This window comes from Bufo gargarizans, chromosome 3 (assembly GCF_014858855.1).
Source record: "Bufo gargarizans isolate SCDJY-AF-19 chromosome 3, ASM1485885v1, whole genome shotgun sequence".
NCBI lineage: Eukaryota > Metazoa > Chordata > Amphibia > Anura > Bufonidae > Bufo > Bufo gargarizans.
The window spans coordinates 122,461,190-122,481,768 of NC_058082.1; the positions used below are offsets into that span (position 1 = coordinate 122,461,190).

At 42.5% G+C, this 20,579-nt stretch overlaps 1 protein-coding gene across 9 annotated transcripts in view; it reads right to left on the reverse strand.

Moving 5' to 3' along the window:
* Positions 1-15,121: 15,121 nt before the first annotated feature.
* The window catches only part of IKZF4 (IKAROS family zinc finger 4), a 37,918-nt gene continuing 32,460 nt past the window's right edge, over positions 15,122-20,579 (reverse strand). For 7 of the 9 annotated variants that reach the window (XM_044288469.1, XM_044288467.1, XM_044288471.1 and 4 more), the window contains 2 exons: positions 19,233-19,364; positions 15,122-16,857 (listed from right to left, as the gene is read on the reverse strand). In XM_044288469.1, the coding sequence (XP_044144404.1) occupies positions 16,154-16,857; positions 19,233-19,364 (836 nt within the window). In that variant the 3' untranslated portion in view covers positions 15,122-16,153. The remainder of the gene's footprint in view (positions 16,858-19,232; positions 19,365-20,579) is intronic. The other 2 variants (XM_044288470.1, XM_044288468.1) reach the window with 1 other exon arrangement.

Genomic DNA, 20,579 nt, shown 5'->3' on the forward strand with positions numbered 1-20,579 from the left:
GAGCTGCAGGGATCGTGGGTGAGGGACTTTACCTTCTCCCTGCTCTTCTGTGTCGGGTGCGTGCACAACGCGCCTCGTCGGTGAGAAGGGAGCGCTGCTTCCGCCATCTTGTGAGCGCTCCTTCTCAAAGAAAAAGCTTAACTTCCCCTGGGCTTTGATGGATATTTTGCCTCTTGTCATCCTCCATGGCTGAGACATTGATGTGGTGGGGAGGTATTCGTTCTGGAGTGCTTTTACTGGGCCAGGTGCTGTATTGTCGCTGCTGTATTTGCGGAGCTACTCTCCTAAGCGGCCATCACGCGCGGTAGCAGGCCACGCCCCCAATAACACACCTGCTCCTTATTCACACCTGAGACCTTGTAACGCTAACGAGTCACATGACACCAGGGAGGGAAAATGACTATTTGGACACAATTTGGCCTTTTTTACTTAGGGGTGTACTCACTTTTGTTGCCAGCGGTTTAGACATTATTGGCCATGTGTTGATTTATTTTGAGGGCACACCAAATTTAGGGTACTTTCACACTAGCGTTATTCTTTTCCGGTATTGAGTTCCGTCACAGGGGCTCAATACCGGAAAAAAACTGATCAGTTTTATCCTAATGCATTCTGAATGGAAAGCATTCTGTTCAGTATGCATCAGGATGTCTTCAGTTCAGTCCCTTTAGGGTATTTTCTCTGGCCAAAATTCCGAAACACTTGCCGGAATGCTGGCATTAATGCCGGATCCGGTTTCCCGATCTGCGCATGTGCAGACCTTTAAAAATGCTAAAAAAAATTTTTTAGACCAGATCCGTTTTTACGGTTGACACCGGAGAGCCGGATCCGGAATTTCAATGCATTTGTCAGATGGATCCGCATCTGGATCTGTCTACAAATGATATTAGTTTGCATACGGATTTCCGAATCTGGCAGGCAGCTCCGGCGACTGAACTGGCTGCCTGATCCTCACAACGCAAGTGTACCTTACACTGTTATACAAGCCGTACACTGACTACTTTACATTGTATCAAAGTGCCATATCTTCAGTGTTGTCCCGTGAAACGATATAATAAAATATTTACAAAAATGTGAGGGGTGTACTCACTTCTGTGAGATACTGTATCTGCTTTGTCTGACTCCATATCGGTCTGTATAGTTGACTAGATATTAGATCATCGGTACTGATCTTTGTGGTTAATTATTTCCATCTTTTGTGTATACCCCCTGCGTGGGATGCATTGGCAGTATGTTGCCGTCATTCGTTGCTTTAAAATCTAATGCATACCTTTTAAAAACTAATGTGCGTGCACCTAGACATTTTTGTAAATTTGCTCAAAGTTGGCACAATTAAGGCTACTTTCACACTTGCGTTCGTCGGTCCGTTCGTGAGCTCCGTTTGAAGGAGCTCACGAGCGGACCCGAACGCCTCCGTCCAGCCCTGATGCAGTCTGGATGGAGCGGATCCGCTCAGACTGCATCAGTCTGGCGGCGTTCAGCCTCCGCTCCGCACGGCCAGGCGGACAGCTGAACGCTGCTTGCAGCGTTCAGCTGTCCGCCTGGCCGTGCGGATCCGTTCAGACTTACAATGTAAGTCAATGGGAACGGATCCGCTTGAAGAGGTCACCATATGGCTCAATCTTCAAGCGGATCCGTCCCCCATTGACTTTACATTGAAAGTCTGAACGGATCCGCTCAGGCATCTTGCGCACTTAGAAATTTTTCTAAGTTATTAATGCAGACGGATCCGTACTGAACAGAGCCTCCGTCGGCATTAATATGATCGGATCCGTTCAGTACGGATCCGATCAAGCGCAAGTGTGAAAGTAGCCTTAGCGTGAGACACATATACTGTGCTTACATAGGACAAGGGTGTGTGGCTTTTTAGAAAGGTGGAAAAAACTTAAGGTGCAACAATTTGTGCCAAATCGGTTATCGAATTAAGCCAACCAGTATCCAGCCCGAGCCACTGTGATAAATTTGGTGTAGACAGCCTAAGTTTACATAGTCTACAGGATTAGTAAATCTGCACCATGGAAAGGAGTGACCAGGCACTGTTCCATGTAAATGCCTCTGGAAGAGGGGGACCCCTTTCTGGTGATTGTGTTTAGGGGTCCCCAGTAATTAGACCTCCACCGATCATACGTTTATCCATCCGGTGCATATGCTGAACCTATCTATGGGTTCATGGTTCATATTGAACTGTTGTATGCCAAAATGGCAACCTACCAGTCAGTCACCTGGAACGAGATTTATTTGGTTGAAAAGTGCTAAGGGGGGGGGGTCATACTCATAATATAGCTGCAGGCCAATAGCAATCACTTCCGATCCCTTCAGACACATGCTTGCTTGACTCGGCCAAGTATGCATGTGTTCCTATTGAAAGGGGGGAGCCACAGCGGCTTATCCTCCTGAGAAGAAAAGGATTGGGCAGTCGAAATCCCACTGCCTGATCCTTACCTACCCTTCCATCTGCTGTTGGGGAAGTCAGAGAGCCCCCATACACATTACATATATGGCCAGCTTTATACAAATTATTTACTTTGTGTAGTAAAATATAGGAAGAAGAAGAGAAATAGAACATAATAAATTACTTATGTTTTATTTATAACAGATCTTCAGCCAGAACAATACAAAACATACAGTATCTCCATTACACAAAGGTTTACTTACACTATCTTACAGATACAAAAATGCTTTGCAGCAACCTTTTATTTTATTTTGAAGAGCAAATTTAACGTCACAGACAAAAAGGTAAAAAAGAAGATCAAAGAGAACCCAGTGGTTAGAATAAGAATTAAAACTGGAAATATTGCACTTGCTGCTGAAATGGTTGGAACAAGGAACAAACAATTTAGGAAATTAGTGTTTTAAGTAAAACAATTTGTAGTCCGTGATGGTTTGAGCTCAGCAGTTGCCCTTTTAAAAGCCCTTCTACATCAAGATGCATTTTATTTGCCCCCCCCCCCCTCTAGTTATGTTTAAAAGATAATAATAATAATAAGGTATTGGTTAAGGCACCTGGCCTACTATATAAAAACCACACTTAGAATGTGAACTATTAGATGGACACTTCCATCAGAAAGGGATAATTTTTTAAACTCAATATTCATAGAACATTTTTCAATTCTTATTTGGCTCTTTTTTCTCAGCAGTGATATACCATTGAAAATAAAATACAAAATTGTGTCCTTCCGTAGCAGTCTGCACAGAGAGATGTGACTGCTATATAGATAGGAAATTCATTGTTAGTTTACTGCTGCTGTGAGGGAAAGAGGTTATTTGTCAGTGTAATAGTAGGTGTAGAATTGGGATGACAGCGCTATTGTTTTCCAGATAGGCCCATATAAAGATGTCCACAGAAGATCACTGCATGTACAGTATATTGTAATGTGTGATGTTTTAAAGGAGTCACTGAGTGAGAAAGTCAAGGGAGGCCATTTGCTATGCTAAGGGTCTTTGCTATAAACTAGAGCTCATGCACATGACCGTATGTAATTTGCGGTCCACAAAACACGGATCAAGACAAAAATATGGATGACGTCTGTGTGCATTCAGTAATGGAACAGCTAGCCCCTAATAGAACGGTACTATCCTTGTCTGTAATGCGGACAATGATAGGACACATTCTATTTTTTTGCGGAACGGACCTATAGAAACAGAATGCACACATTCATCTCAGTTTTTTTGCGGCCCCATCGAAGTGAATGGTTCAGCATATGGCCCCCCCCCGCCCCCCCCCCAAAAAAAACGGAACGGACACGTAAAAAAAAAAAAGAGCCCTTAAAGAGCCAGGACAGGAAGTAGAATACCTGGAGTGACTTCTGAAGAATGATATGCAGAAAACCATCCAATTTTTTTTTTTTTTTAAAGGGAAAAAATTAATATCCACATATAGGCTGTTAACGTGATAAAAATTAGTTTTGACGGTAGTGTCCTTAAACCATGCTCAACTGAGCAGCTACCGCACAAATATTTATTTAGCCAAAAGTGTGATTACATTTTTTAATTCTAATGGACCAGATGACTCCTTTAATCCTCTCATCTTGCTTCTTGGACATTACAAAAAATGTAAATGTTATTTTTCTTCTTAAACTAAAGCATTTTTAGAATTTTAGAGTGGTCACTTACATCAGTGTAGTTCAGGGATGTCAAACTCGTGGCCCTCCAGCTGTTGCAAAACTACAACTCCCATCATGCTGCCCGGGCATACTACAGATATCAGGGAATGATGGGAGTTGTAGTTTTGCAACAGCTGGAGGGCCATGAGTTTGACATCCATGGTGTAGTTGGTCTATGAATTCCCTAGATATAAACCCCCCAAAACACAGAAATGGTTTCTTGCAGGTGGAAGAAGGAAAGCCTTGGAGCAATGAGATTCTTATGTTCTTCTTCTTCCTGCTGGGTTATTTTTTTTTCTAGTTATAAAAATGTAATAAAAAAAACAGGAGCTCAAAGATAAAATGTGTTTAAGGCCGCTTTCAGACGAGCGTATTGAAATCCGTCAGCATTCTCAGGATCCTGATGATATACCATGCGTATTTCTTCCTTCATTATATATGCACTGCACAGACTGTAATGTACGTATTTGGAAATAAATCCACACAAAACTCGGACAATGCTGCGGATTTCAAATACTGACAGAAATTAATCGCCTGTGTGAATAGCTCCATTCATTAACAGCGTATTCCATTACATTAAATCCGGACTATATACGCATTGCAAATACGCTAGTCTGAAAGCGGCCTAAAGAGGCTATCCGGGAATTTATATTAATGACTAGGCTTGTGCGAATCGGACTACTTTATCTGAACCCAATTCGTTTGAAAACTTAAGTTTAGAATGTGCGCTCTGTACCAATGTATTGGCTCCGCTGAGGCCTTATTCTTCTCGCCACAAGTATCATGAGACTTGCCTAGTCTCCTGCCTGTGATGTCACATTCGGGTCCATTCACACGTCCGCAAAATGGGTCTGCATCCGTTCAGCAATTTTGCGGAACGGGTGTGGACCCATTCATTTTCAATGAGGCCACAAAAGATGCGGCCCTGCAAACAAATAGAACATTTCCTATTCTTGTCTGCATCCACAGACAAGAAAAGGCATTTCTATTATGGTGCCGGCCATGTGCGGTCCACAATGGCCGGCGTCAGCATTTTGCGGACTGCAAAACAGTTGCGGACGTGTGAAGGGAACCTTACAGCTTGGTTCTGTGCATAGATGACCGTTTCAAAATCCGAACTGAGGCACAAACCCGAGTTTGTTATCGGATATTTAAACTGTGATTTATGCGCAGAACCAACTGTAACGTCACAGGCACGAGACTAAGCAAGTCTTGCGTTACTTGTGGTGAGAAGAACAATGCCTCTGTGGAGCCAATACATTTTATTGTGGTATGGAGAGCATATTGTAAAAAAAAAAGTTTTCAAATGAATTGGGTTTAGATCGAGCAGTCCGAACCCTGAATCGCTCAAGCCTATTGATGACCTACCCTCTGGATAGGTCATCAATATCAGATCAGCGGGGGTCCGACAGCCAGGACCCTTGCCAATCAGCTGTTGGAAGAGGTCTGCGCTTCGGGAGAGCTGTGGCCTGTTTCTAGGCCATATGATGTAACCATACATCGGTCACATAGCCTAGTTGCCGTTCAACCCTATTCAAGTCAATGAGGCTGAGCTGCAATACCAAGCACTGCCACTATACAATGTACGGCGCTGTGCTTGATAAGCTGCCGGGAGTCGGCTGCGCTCACCTGAGGATAGGTCATCATTATCATTTCCTGGATAACCCGTTTAAGGCTGTGTTCACATCAGGTTTTTGTCCCACGTTTAACGTATACATATGACATATATGTTAAACAGATGCCTCCGACAGAAGCCACACAGTGGCATCTGTCATCATATGATTTCATTGTTTAAAAAAAAACTAAAAAAGTTAATGTTTAGATTTTTTACTGGAATTTGCGGGATGGAAAAAGCATAGTGTACTACGCTATTGTATTCTTTTCTTTCCAACGTACATGTTAACCATAGGACAAAAATGTGATGTGAACAGCCGCTAAACGGAAACTAATAGAAGTAACAATCTAACCTACTGCAGTCTATGGAAGACAAGTTTCAGCACCACACAGACATGTTTGCTGACAACATCCTTTGTTATCCGTTATACGCAACACGTCTGTGTCACAAGTATGTCATTGTGGGCCGATTATCACACACCTGAAATTTCAGATTTGAATTCCTGTTAGACTACACAACAGCCAACAACTACCAATCATGTGGCATCCTTTACCATAAGAGCTGTGAATCTTGAATAGTCACCACAGGAGATGGTCACAATGGTAACTGATAACTACTTAAAAATAAAAATTATAATAAAAAAAAATTATATATATTTTTTTTCCCCCCAACTTTTAAGGGTACTTTCACACTTGCGGCAGGACGGATCCGACAGGCTGTTCAACCTGTTGGATCTGTCCTTCTGCTATTTCGCCGTGCTCCGCCCCCATCCCCATTATACTCAATGGCAAAATAGCGGAAGGACGGATCTGACAGGGTGAACAGCCTGTCGGATCCGTGCTGCCGCAAGTGTGAAAGTACCCCAAGTTGAAAATCGGTTCAAGCCTTTTTTTTTTTTTTTTTTCACCTTACTCTGTATTAGAATTTGGATACTAAGGTCAGGTACACACAAGCGTGTTGTGTCTCAGGAACATGCTCCTTGGGCTGACCACCTTTCCTGGACCTAAACCTGCTGCTCTGTCCAAACTCATAGCATCATAAGTTCCTGCTTACAGTACTCATGGCATTACGAGTTTACAGTACACTAGACCAGTGTGCCTCCAGCTGTTGCAAAACTACAACTCCCAGCATGCCCGCACAGCCAAAGGCTGTCCAGGCATGCTGGGAGTTGTAGTTTTGCAACAGCTGGAGGCACACTGGTTGGGAAACACTGCACTAGACCTGCAGTTAGGCAGGAATTTACAGCATCATAAGCCCTTACGATGCTGTGGGTTTAGTCTGGGAGACATGGTCATCCCGCCCTGGATTACAGGGTGGCCATAACCCCTGGATATGAGCAGTATATAAGCTGATGGAAAAAAAACTAACAAAGCCAGCAAAGGAGGCAATATGGACAATCACAGTACATTAAAGGGCATCTATCAGCAACTGGTAACATCCATCAGGCTTTCCACTGGAAACTGCTAGCAATGTATTCATATGGTCTACAAGGAATAATAAAGGGATGGCACAACATGGAGTTATAAGAATAGACGCTCCAGAATTAAACGCGTCAGGAGAGGTTACAGTTCCCCTATAATATTGACATTACACACTAGCTTACTCTCCTATAATGTATAGGAGCGGTCACACAGTGCTTGATCAAAGCCCTGCTGTAGCAATAGAGCAACAAAGTAGGAAACCCCTTAAAGCACACACTTATAGGCAGTTTCACTAACCTCATATTTTGCAAATATAGTGACTGCAATGAGCGATCTGCTGTCCAGAAACAATGGTTTTCTATGGGGACAAGCAATCACTGTATCACTTGCTCGTCTTCATACAGTGGAGGTAATTGGTGCATGTAAATCTGCAAAGGCGATCGGGCAATTATCGGGAACGTTTAGTTCATTCCCGATAACTGCCCGATATATCGTCTGTGTAAAAAGGACATTTAGCCCACCAATAGTTAGTTGGTACAGAAAAGTGTCAGGTCCTGCACCAAATTTATCATCCAGCCTGAGCCACTGTGCACATCTACGTTTAGGCCATCTATAGGTTTAGTAAATCTGCCCCAATGTACTTTATAATGTACTGCTATTAAACGCTACAGAAAAGTTTGGGAAGCTGCTTTACTTATCCCCTTGTACATTTAGGGCTGTTTCACACGAGCGGATGCCGTGCGTATCATCCGCAGTGTGAATGCGAGCCAAGACCCGCTGCGGACCGCACAGATACGGAGCATTAACATGAATGATAATGCTCCGTGCCTCTCTGTGATCTTTTTACTACAAAATCACAGTGACAACTTTATCTCACTGTGATTATGTAGTAAAAAGATCACAGACAGGCACGGAGCATTATCATTCATGTTAATGCTCCGTGTCTCTGCTGTCCACAGCGCGGCTTGGCTATCATTCACGCTGTGGGCGACACGTGCAGGATCCGCTCGTGTGAAACAGCCCTTATAGTTAGAGACCCACCAGGTTAAGAAAAAAAATTCACATTAACTGGGGAACTAACAGAACATTCACATGATGACCTCCGTTTCATCTTTTCAGATCCATTATCTCTCAGGCTCCTCTTCTGCCATCCAAGATGGCAGCACTGCTTCTCACACTGTGCATCGGTAGCCTAAGATACTTCCTATATATTTGAATGGAACGAGTCATCCCATTGAAATGAATAGGACGGGTTAGGTGTAATTACACCTACTCACCGCTGCTGTTGTAACGGCGAGCAGGTAAACAATAAATGGAAGGCTGCGCTGGTGTCGGCCCCCGCCGATCTGATATTGATTACCTGTCCTGAGGATAGGTCATCAATAAAATTAACGTAGACAAACCCTTTAAATGTGAAATTTTATTTTGAGCCGGGTGGTCACTTTAAAGGGTATGTATTCCTTTAAAAGCCTTTTTTTGGGATTGCATTTTACTCATTATGAGCTACAAATATTTTTTTCAATAAGGACCAATTGAAAAAATTATCTTAAGACGTTTTTGAGATACAAGAGTCACTTGCAAGTTGTCACTGTGTTTTCTTTGAATCCCGTCAGATTTTTATCAGCTATAATGAGTGTTTATGAGGTCAGGGGATCAAAGTTAAGAACTGCACATGAGCTGTCAGATAAAGGGATTCAAAGAAAACACTAAGTGACAGCTTACACACAGACTGATTTTTTTTTCCAACTTTGTATTAATTAATTTCTTTCTGACATATATGAATAACTGTCTACATTACAATGTCTCCAAGGTAGACATAGATTACATAGAAAAACAAGCAAAAATAATATTGCATCAGCTTATATAACAAAAACTGGTATACATTGCATGTAAATATCTAAGACTATGAGGAAAGGAACATAATAAAAAAAAAAGGGTGGAAGGAAAAGAAAAAAAAAACACTATTCTCTCTTTCGCTCTATAAGTGAATATCAGTATGGTGAAGATCCCAAAGGGACCACATCTTCAAGAACCCATCTACATTCCCTTGTGACAAAGCTGTGTAGTATTCTAAAAAGCGTATGTCTTGAATATGGGAGTAATAATCTTCCTTGAATGGAGAAGCAGTTCTTTTCCCAAAAAGCGCTATAAGGCATTTCACTGCGGTAAGTAAATGGAGGAGCAGCCTGGAGACACAGACTGATTTTTTTTAAAACTCTTGTATCTCAGAAATGGCTGATCATTTTTTATAAAAAAAAAAAAAAAAAACATTGAAAAAAAATGATATATAGCTCAAAGTAAATAAAATGCAATCATAAAAAACGCCCCCAAAGATGTATATAGCCTTTAAATTGTGCAGAGGTCAGCAGGGAGTAGGTAAGCTGTGATATCACCTATTGTGAATGCTAGATCATGTGTTAGGCTGAGTTCACACCAGCATTCAGCCTTCCCGTTCTCCTGCTCCATTATAAGAGCAGGAGAAGGGAAAGGACGGATACGGCACATATCTGAGCCGAACGGAGCCTACGGACCCCATAGACCAGGAATACTCAACCTGTGGCCCTCCAGCTGTTGCAAAACTACAACTACCAGCATGCCCCAATAGCTGTAGGCTGTTTAAGCATGCTGGGAGTTGTAGTTTTACAACAGCTGGAGGGCCACGGGTCGGGCATCCCTGCCATAATTGGGTCCGTTAGGTTTCCACTCAGAGGAAGTTTTTTTTGAAGTTGCAGTGGAGACAAAAGTCCTGCTATATAGGAACGATATCTGTCATTCTTATTCTGCCTGTAATGATAGGCAGATAACTGCATTAAAGTGATCTGTATGGACCAAAAAGTGGCATATATTATTATGCTTAATGACCAGTGCAAAAACTAAAGGATTTTATGTTGTTTTTTTTTTTTAATATAGATATTGACATGGAAAATTAAAAATAATCACCAAAATGTTTTAAAAATATGATTTAAACCATTCCTGATGATATAATCTCTTTAAATGTAAACTAAGAATGTAGTAGGTTTCCTGTTACTAGACAGCCTAGTATTAAATTACGATCCACAGCTGGAATATGCACAGAAAATCAGCAATAAATACACCACAGTTAATGCGTTAACCTGCCATATCAAATATGAGAGGTGGAGCTTAAACAAATGTTTTAAAGAGCAAATTTTGTACAGAAATAGAAGAAAAACCCCAACAAATTGTCAAGTAGAGTATCTGCAAAATGTCTCAACTATGTAACGTTAAATTGGAAAATGTTCTCCAAAAGTAAAATGGCACATGGACTTATAGCGTATCTTACCACCGAGCAGCCTGCTTTTTTTGTAGTGAAATTTATGCCTTATCCGCTAAAAGGGGTTATCAAAATCTGGAAAACCCACCCAAAATGCCAGGGCCCCTCATACAGAGAATACTTACCTGGACCCCAACGCCTGTGTCCTTCCTGCTTTTGGCTGCACCCCACCATCAACAGATGCTGTGATCTGCACACCGGGGAGATGCAGCGCCAGCCGCGGAGAGATGCGGAAGGACACAGGCATCGGGGACCAAGTAAGTAATCTCTGTATGAGGGGCCCGGCCATGGTCGGGGGTTTTTTCAGGTTAGAATAACTAAGTGCAATCCAATAAGTTTCTCATTGAAAACCTTCCCCTTAAAATAATCATATACTTCACATTGCATTAGTTTAGCTACGTAACAGAAGAAATATACAGAGCAACCTACTTCCACTAACAGATAAGATTAGATTAAAACAATCATTTCAGAGGTGTTCTGTGTTGCTTCGTTTATTAAAAAAAATGGTAAAAAACAGCCTTTGGTTTTAAGTCTGGGAATGAACCCAAAGAAAGGAATAGATTTCTCCTCGACAGGGATTTGTTGTTTGCACCATAGAGATCACTTAGCTGCTGGAGTTTAGGAAACAGCATGTATCATCATAAAGTATAAAATACACAGGATACAGGCAACATTATGCAAGATACAAAATACTAAAAGAAGGGCAAAAGGCAAGACAAACCATAGAAACCTTTCGCCTCGGCTAGGCCATGGCCGTGATAAATACAGTGAAGGATGTCACTACAAAATATATATTTATTAGGGAAACCAAAAAGTTTAATAACAGTTATAATATATTTCACAACAGTTTTACTCATTAATGTATAAAGCATGTTATCTGTGCAGGCTTTAAAGCTATCAGGACACACGTACCGGATCGCGAGCTAACTTACTGAGAGGTCGACCCAAGCTCCTTCCACAAGTAGCGGACACTGTACTGCTGTAAAGGGAAGCTATAAGGTAGGAAGTGTCTGGAAATAAATGGAAAATTTCTTAAAATTTGTAGTGCAAATTTAATCTAAGGGCTTCACTTTGATTTCAGGCACCAGGCTTGAGATACTACCGCATTATACACACACACAAAAAAAAAAAAAAAAAAACATTAAAATACATGTCATGTAAAATCAGACGTACACTTGACTACAACTGGACCTACATAGAATAAATAACATTACAATGATCACCAATTCTCAATGATGGATCGCTTAAAGGGCATAAAATTTAGAAATAACAGTGGCTAAAAACTCCCCACATAGAATACTGAGCTGTCTTGCTTTTAGGGAGTTCCCGCATACAGAGGTATCAGTACTGTAGAAAACTCGGCTACTTAGAACTGGCCAGTGCTGTGTGTCTGAAGGCACTTGCATGATATGTTCAGAAATTGGTAATGGTAAACTAGCAGTCTATGAAATAGTTGTGTGCTTGCCGTGTATTTGCACACCTTGTCATACAAGCTAACAGACACTTATGCAGCAGATCCCTTGTCAATGGCACCTGATACGCCTAGCTAGATATACAAAACTGAAGAGGGTGTCCTGCCAAAAAGCATTAAATAATTCCAGCACAGGCTGATTCGGCCACGAAGAGTCTGTAGGCTCATTGGATACAGAAAAAGTCCACATTTGGAGCCATAAAAAAAGAAATAAATATACGGTACATAAAAAGGGATCCACACAAATAGCTCCCTTGGGCCTAGTAAAGCATTTTGGAAATCTGAAACTCTGAGCACTCGCCCTAACTCAGTTAACAGAATGCAGGCTTCCATTTGTTGTAAACCAGCCTGTGTCAGCTGAGGATTCTGCAGGGCAAATAATCAAAATGTACTTAAAGGGGTTGTACCATCTCAGACATTGGGGGCATATTGCTAGGATATGCCCCCAATGTCTGATAAGTGTGGGTCTCACCTAAAGTGTAGATGAGATTAGTTTAATCTCATACACTTTGCTAGTACTGTGCAGTGTGTATTCCGCTGCGCCGGCAGGTACTCTTAGGCCCCTTTCACACGGGCGAGTTTTCCGTGCGGGTGCGATGCGTGCGGTGAACGTATTGCACCCGCACTGAATCCTGACCCATTCATTTCTATGGGGCTGTGCACAGGAGCGGTGATTTTCACGCATCACTTGTGCGTTGAGTGAAAATCGCAGCATGCTCTATATTGTGTGATTTTCACGCGACGCAGGCCCCAGAGAAGTGAATGGGGTGCGTGAAAATCGCATAGCAACCGCAAGCAAGTGCGGATGCTATGCGATTTTCACGCATGGTTGCTAGGTGACAGTCTATTCACTGTATTATTTTTCCTTATAACATGGTTAGAAGGGAAAATAATAGCATTCTGAATACAGAATGCAAAGTATAATAGGGCTGGAAGGGTTAAAAAAAAAAGAAAGTTAACTCGCCTTCTCCTCTTGATCGCGTAGTTCCCGGTCTCTTTACTTCTTGAATGAGCTGTGGGCTAAAGGACCTGTGGTGACGTCAGATCACATGGTCCATCACCATGGTGATGGACCATGTGAGGTCAGATCACATGCTCCAATCACATGGTCCATCACCGTGGTGATGGAGCATGTGATCTGACGCTGTGGGCTAAAGGACCTGTGGTGACGTCAGATCACATGCTCCATCACCACGGTGATGGACCATGTGATTGGAGCATGTGATCTGACATCACATGGTCCATCACCATGGTGATGGACCATGTGATCTGACGTCACCACAGGTCCTTTAGCCCACAGCTCATTCAAGAAGTAAAGAGACCGGGAACTACGCGATCAAGAGGAGAAGGCGAGTTAACTTTCTTTTTTTTTTAACCCTTCCAGCCCTATTATACTTTGCATTCTGTATTCAGAATGCTATTATTTTCCCTTCTAACCATGTTATAAGGGAAAATAATACAATCTTCAGAACATCAATCCCAAGCCCGAACTTCTGTGAAGAAGTTCGGGTTTGGGTACCAAACATGCGCGATTTTTCTCACGCGAGTGCAAAACGCATTACAATGTTTTACACTCGCGCGGAAAAATGGTGCATTTTTTCGCAACGCACCCGCCTCTTATCCGGGTCAAAAATAAGACGCCCGTGTGAAAGAGGCCTTAAAGTGTCTCCAAAGGTGAGGCTTAAAATTAAGCACCTGTAACTTCCCCACTGAGCTTCCTTAATATGGTTCCATATGGGAGTTGTATATTTAGTGCCAAGATCTTGCCAGGTCAAAGCACAGAAACTTTCCCCCACGGTTTTGTTTGGGAAAGGTTGTCCCAATGATATGCCCCCGATCTTGGCACCAAATATAAATGGCCTACACCAAACGGTCATTGGCCACCTGAATAGGACCTTACTCTCAGACACAGGCAGCTGCAAACAGTGTTTGTGCACTATTGTGACATTAAAGGGGTTCTCCAGGCTACAGATATTGATGACCTATCCTCAAAAAAGGTCATCAATATCAGACCAATGGGGGCCCAATTCCCCACAATCAGCTGTTTTGGACACCAAAAACTATACTGTGTACACAGGACAGCTCTGTAAAAGGTGTTGTGGCTGTGCTTGTACTTCAACTCTCATTCAAGTGAATGGAAGCTGCACTGCAGTATACAACTGCCAGAAACTGCATAGACTGTACAAAGCCTTCGGCGTCCGTTTTGTATACCACGGCTGCCTGAAACAGCTCCACCGATCTGATCTGGATAGGTCATCAATACCTGTAACCCAAACCCCTTTAAAGGGGTTGTCCAGGTTCAGATCTGGACCCAGACATACCCATATTTTCACCCAGGCAGCCCCTCTGATGTTAGCATGTCATGCTCCAAAGTGCTCCCTTTGCCCTGCGCTGGATCGTGCAGGGCAAGGGCTTTTTATTTATTTACAATAATACACTGCTGGGCAAAAGCTTCCGCCTGGCAGCCCTAAGGAGAGCCCGTTTTGTCACCGGAACTCCTGAACTACTGGAACCATTCTGTGAAGTCACCAGCTTTGATGGACCGGCTTTAGCGCTGTCCTAAACCGTTTTACAGGCTAGGGCATCACTAAAGCCCGCCAATCAGTGCTGGTGAGGTCACAGGGCTCACTGCTGGGCAGAAGCCCCCGCCTGGCAGCCCTAAGGAGAGCCCGTCTCATCACCGGAACTCCTGAAAATGCTCCAATGCTCTTGTCAGGGGGGCTGCCTGGGTGAAAACCCCTTTAAATATAAAATATTTTAGGGTCATGAAATTCAAATTTCCTTACTGGATTCTATATTCTTAAAGTGAGTATATTTGGGGTTATTAATTTAATATACATGTGAGTAATAATGTGCAGAAAAGGTTCATAAAGTAGGAAAGTGCATGACACTTACATTACCTACAAACATGGTGGTCAAGAAAATAAACCAGAAGAAGTGAATACGGGTCATAAACCTTCTCAGCTAGACACAGGAAAGGAACAAAATAAATACAGCAGGGGAAGCATACAGGTAGATAAACTAGAAGGCTAATGTACAACTCAAATGGAAAAGATCGGACAACTTAGGCTACTTTCACATTAGCGCTTTCCTTTCTGCTATTGATTTCCGTCATAGGATCTCAGTACCAGAGGGAAACGCTTCAGTTTTGTCCGTATTCATTGTCAGCGGGGACAAAACTGAATGGAACGGAATGCACTCCGTTCCATTTGGTTGCGTTCTCATCGCAAGCAGCATTTTTCTGTCCGGCACGGGACGCGGAGCAAGACGGATCCGACATGAAACACAATTTAGGTCAATGGTGCCGGATCCATTTTCTCAGACTTACAAATGGTTTTTGTGCCGAATCCATCATGGCTATTTTAGAGATAATACAACTGGATCTGTTCATAATGGATGCAGCCAGTTGTATTATCCGTAAAGGAAGCGTTTTCGCTGATCCATGACGGAGCCACAAAACTGAAATATTTTTCTTTCTATCTGTTCAAAACAACCTATAAATAGTCCGTCAGTGCAAAGAGTAGAGAAAAAAAAAAAGGACTTCCTTCTGTAATGAGGTTTGAGGGCGAGTTCTCTTATCTTCTTATTAAGGTGCTATACTTGCCCATTACTATGAGAAGCACTATGTCTACAAAGCTGTTCATAGTTTACCAAGTTCTGAAAATAGAAGACCATAAAGTGATAAAAACAAAACAAACACCAAGCATTATAAAAAAGGGCGAACTTAACAACAACGCTCAATACCTGTAACAAGTTGGGGGTACCGGGTGTTGGCTGGTTCTATTAACTCTTGTGTTGATCACTGGCAATGCTAAGTGTACCCCCAAAAGGCAACAAGGCGCATTAAGTGCATTTGCCAAACAGTTATTTGTGTTCCCCAAAGCTCCAGTAGTGCCTTGTTCTTTCCCCATCAGTAACTGTAACCTCCTCCTACACATTTAATGCTTCCCACAGTGACACATCCAGCACTAGATTTGCATTTGTAGGTCACCGAGAACAAATATTTTTTTCTTCTCCTATAACAAGTTACAGTAGTGCTAAATTAAATTATGACATGAACAAGACAAAAAAAAAAGGAACAATTAAAAAGTGCTTAAAATTTCCATGTTCCGCCCATTCTCACAAAAAAAAAAAAAACCTCACAAAAATCTTGAAAAATTTGGTGGTAAATATCCACCAGCCTTAAGGTCTGACTGCGTCTCTGAGCCATTTTTGGAGAGGGGAGGTAGAGTTCAGTTTCCCCCTACCCTTCTGTTAAACCTTGTGTTCCCCTCTCACAATGTGGGATGAGAACTCGTACCGGTCCTGACTGTGATAGCCACATATATTGCACTCAAAAGGGTCTCTAAAGCCATGGCATCCCATGTGGATTGTGAACATTACATGGTCTAGGAAAAGTACACGGCAGTGCTCACACTTGAATACCTTCACTTGCTCACCATCCTCTCCCAGTACCCGCAGGGTTTCCTTGGCAGTTCCAGGCCCAGAGCGGGAAGAATTTACCACACCTGATTCAGGTGGCCTTTGATCCTCTTTGGCATATGCCGGACTCTGCCGGCTGCTGGTGGCTTGAGAGCCTCTCTCATCATGGTTGCTTTCGGTGTCAGTGGTTGAGTCCTGGCAGCCATTAGTAGGAGAAGCTCCGTGCTCAGTCCGTCCTCTGTAATGACTCTGTGTCCCGTCTGGTATGTCTTCGTGGCCCTCTGCTGCTTCACGGTTGCCTGGCATGTCTGGCCTTCCTGACATAGGCTGCAGTTGGGTGTACACTGAGCTAATGACTGGGGTTATTTCGGAGATGCAGTTTGTAGGTGGCAATCGCATTGGACCTCCAACAAAGGCTAATGGATTTCCATATGAAGGGTCTAGAGGGTGGTGAGGAACCATCTCTATGTCCTTCTCAAAACTCGAGTTCATGTCATATGGAAGTTCAGCAAGGCTAAGTCGCATCTGCTTCTCCCCTGAAAAGACATAAGACCATACTAAGATAAAATAAGTCTCATTTCTATGTCTCACCAAGTTGAAAAAATATTGAATCAAAGACAACAAATTAAGTGTAGATCGGTGAAATAAGGTGGAAACCAACAAAAAATGTAATAGAATTCTCTATTGCATATCAACAACAAATGGGGTGCAGGAGATGAAATGCTGGTGCACTAAAACAGACAGTTACACATTGAGCTTTATTATGCTTTTGGCTTTTACGGCATATTGCTGTTTTTGCCGGGAAGGAAAACTGACAGCCAATCTGGCTTTCAGCTCAGTCCACACTGCTAATCCCAAATGCCCCTTTGCAGTTGGATACAGGTACAATAATACAGGGTGGGCCATTTATATGGATACACCTTAATAAAATGGGAATGGTTGGTGATATTAACTTCCTGTTTGTGGCACATTAGTACATGTGAGGGGGGAAACTTTTCAAGATGGGTGGTGACCATGGCGGCCATTTTGAAGTTGGCCATTTTGAATCCAACTTTTGTTTTTTCAATAGGAAGAGGGTCATGTGACACATCAAACTTATGGGGAATTTCACAAGAAATTCACCATAACTGTATTCTTTCAAGAGTTATTTACAAGTTTCTGACCACTTATAAAATGTGTTCAATGTGCTGCCCATTGTGTTGGATGGTCAATGCAACCCTCTTCTCCCACTCTTCACACACTGATAGCAACACCACAGGAAAAATGCTAGCACAGGCTTCCAGTATCCGTAGTTTCAGGTGCTGCATATGATGTGAAGATACTGGAAACCTGTGCTATCATCCTGTGGGGTTGCTATCAGTGTGTGAAGAGTGGGAGAAGAGGGTTGCATTGACCATCCAACACAATGGGAAGCACATTGAACACATTTTATAAGTGGTCAGAAACTTGTAAATAACTCTTGAAAGAATAAAGTCATGTTAAAACCAAGCACACCATTGTTTTTCTTGTGAAATTCCCCATAAGTTTGATGTGTCACATGACCCTCTTCCTATTGAAAAAACAAAAGTTGGATTCAAAATGTCCGACTTCAAAACCATGGCCACCATGGTCACCACCCATCTTGAAAAGTTTCTCCCTTCACATATACTAATGTGCCACAAACAGGAAGTTAATATCACCAACCATTCCCATTTTATTAAGGTGTATCCAAATAAATGGCCCACCCTGTATACATATTCTACTCTAGTGACACCGCCGAGCCAGGCATTTCTCCCTCAGAGGTCACTGAAGGGGAAATGTTGGATAACATAGCCGCCATTCAGATGAATTGTTGTCCATGTACTACCAAAACGACTTAAGTCTACTAGAGCCGGAGCTGCTTATAGAATGTCTCTCAACTCCGGCCCATAGAGGGGCAGGGTGAAAGTCCTGAGTGGAAGACCCTCCCTCTATTAAGTCCAAATGCCCTAACAGGGCATATGGACAGGGGTTGACTTCATGAGACAAACCCTTTAAGGAGATGATCTGGACAACAATTGAAGCACACCTGTGTTCAAGTGAAAAAATAAAATGATGGATCAGCCGAGCCAACATCCAGATCTGAACCAGGCAGTAACATAGCAGTGCGAGTTCTGTAAAGCTAAAGTTAGTCAGGGATATCACGGGTATCACATTGTAGAAAGTGTCCAGTTGGCAGTTCTTGGTGCTAAAATTTTCCTATAACTTTTGATATGTCAGAGACATATCAAAAGTTTTGATTGGTGGGGATCTGAGTGCAGAGACCCCCAACAGACCGCTGAAACAAGGAGAGTGCACTCTCTCTCCTCACTGCAGGATGGAATCGAGACAGGCAGACAGACTTTCTATTGAGTCCATCTCGCTTCCTCTCCTGAAGTGAGCATTTCTTTCGCCTCGTTCTAACAATCAGAGGGGGTCTCAGCACTCAAACCCCCTCCGATCTAAACTTTTGATATGTCTATGATGCATCAAAAGTTTGACAAAAACTCAGTGACACTTTAAGCAGGAATTTACATTTTCACATTGGTCACTGGGTGATGCATGTGAACAGTATAGAATAAATTCCTACTTTACCTAATTTTAGATTTTATTGCCTTCATGAGACAAAACCTCACCGTATGCTTGATTAAAGCACACAAATGTCAAAGGGTTCCCTCGCTCAGGACCTCCCTTTATGAGCTAGAACAAAGTCACTGTGTACGATGCACTGTAATTTACTAAAAACATACTAATAATTTTATCTACATTAAGCCAAAATAATATTCTGCTTCTAAAAGCATACAGCAGAAAAATAGAGGAAAACTGCATCTAAAAGACCCGCCACTAGATGGCAATACTGAGTCAGACACAGTCAGCAACGTCCTCTCTTGCACACATTTACATGTGCTCTTACCCGGGAATTTTTGAGGTGTGCAGCGTTTGCGCTTTGTGAGGTTGCTCGCCAGCCGATCCATAAAAGACGGCAGGTCAGAGGAATGGTGCATCAGGGCATCTGGTCCCAGATCCAGGTCTCGTATCTCCTCACCTGAAGGGAAAGGAGAAAAGAGAATGGGCCAATTGTTGGTGCTATCTAGTAAGCTATACAGTAAGTATCAATTGCCTCTGTACAGGCAATGACTTCCATAAACCTTGGGACACGCAAGCAATATTGTATCAGTCATAGCACTTCACAAAAGTACTGCAGACCGACTATCAGGGAACACCACTGGTAATTTTCTTCTATAATGCAATTGCATTTGGAATTGGTACTATTTGGTAGCCTTTGAAGCACAAAAAATGCTGTCTTTATAAGCTGTAGTCTAGTGGTAAATATAATGCCTACCATACGAAGGGCCTGGGGTTCAGTTCCCAATAAAAAGTTATGGTAGCAAAAGTAACTTATTTTCCAGCATTTTTAATTTATAGTAAAAGTAAAAATTCTGCAAAGTTATATAAAAAAATAAAATTTAAAAAAAAAGAAGGTTAAGAATGTATGAAGGGCCTACAGTTTTCCTGCATGGGGCCCTGAAATTCCATACACTCAGCATCCCAAGAACAACTATATATGGTTCCCTCAGACCAAGCACCAGGATCATCTGACCTCTACAGTGATTTATGTGGGGTTATTCGATATCATTTTCTATAATAGACTGAACAATGACACAGTGCTTCAAAACGTCAACCTCGTCACGTTATTAGGTTATTGATCCGCTTGTTCTCCTGTCCTTGCAGAGGATACGTAATAAACCAATTACCTGATTGCAACAAAACATCAGCGTGTAGTGATTGAAAAGGTTGTCCAGGCTTTTAATATCAATGACCCATCCTCAGGATAGTGTCCAATGAGCAATAGCGGAGGCAGCCTTTGTCAACACCGGATATGCTATGTCATAGCCGAAAAGTAGCAATTTTCTTGTAACCACGTTTTTACATGTAAGCAGTTCCCAATAAAGGGATTTTTTTCACCGGATATGCTGCCTCTGTTATTGCTCATTGGACTGTATACTCAGGAGCCTGTGTGGATCTAGGGCTCCAGGTGGGCTGTTGCATTCCAGTTGACCGCAAGATCTGGTGAGTGCGACTCCTGATTGATGTACTATCCTTAGGATAGGTTATCGATATCAGGTTGGTGCGAGTCCAACCCATATGCCGATCAGCTGTATGAGGAGACATAGCTCACAATGTGCACGTTTATACAGCTGATTGGCACCTCATCACCACCACAGTGGGCCATCCTTCTGTGGACTATACTGTTTTACAC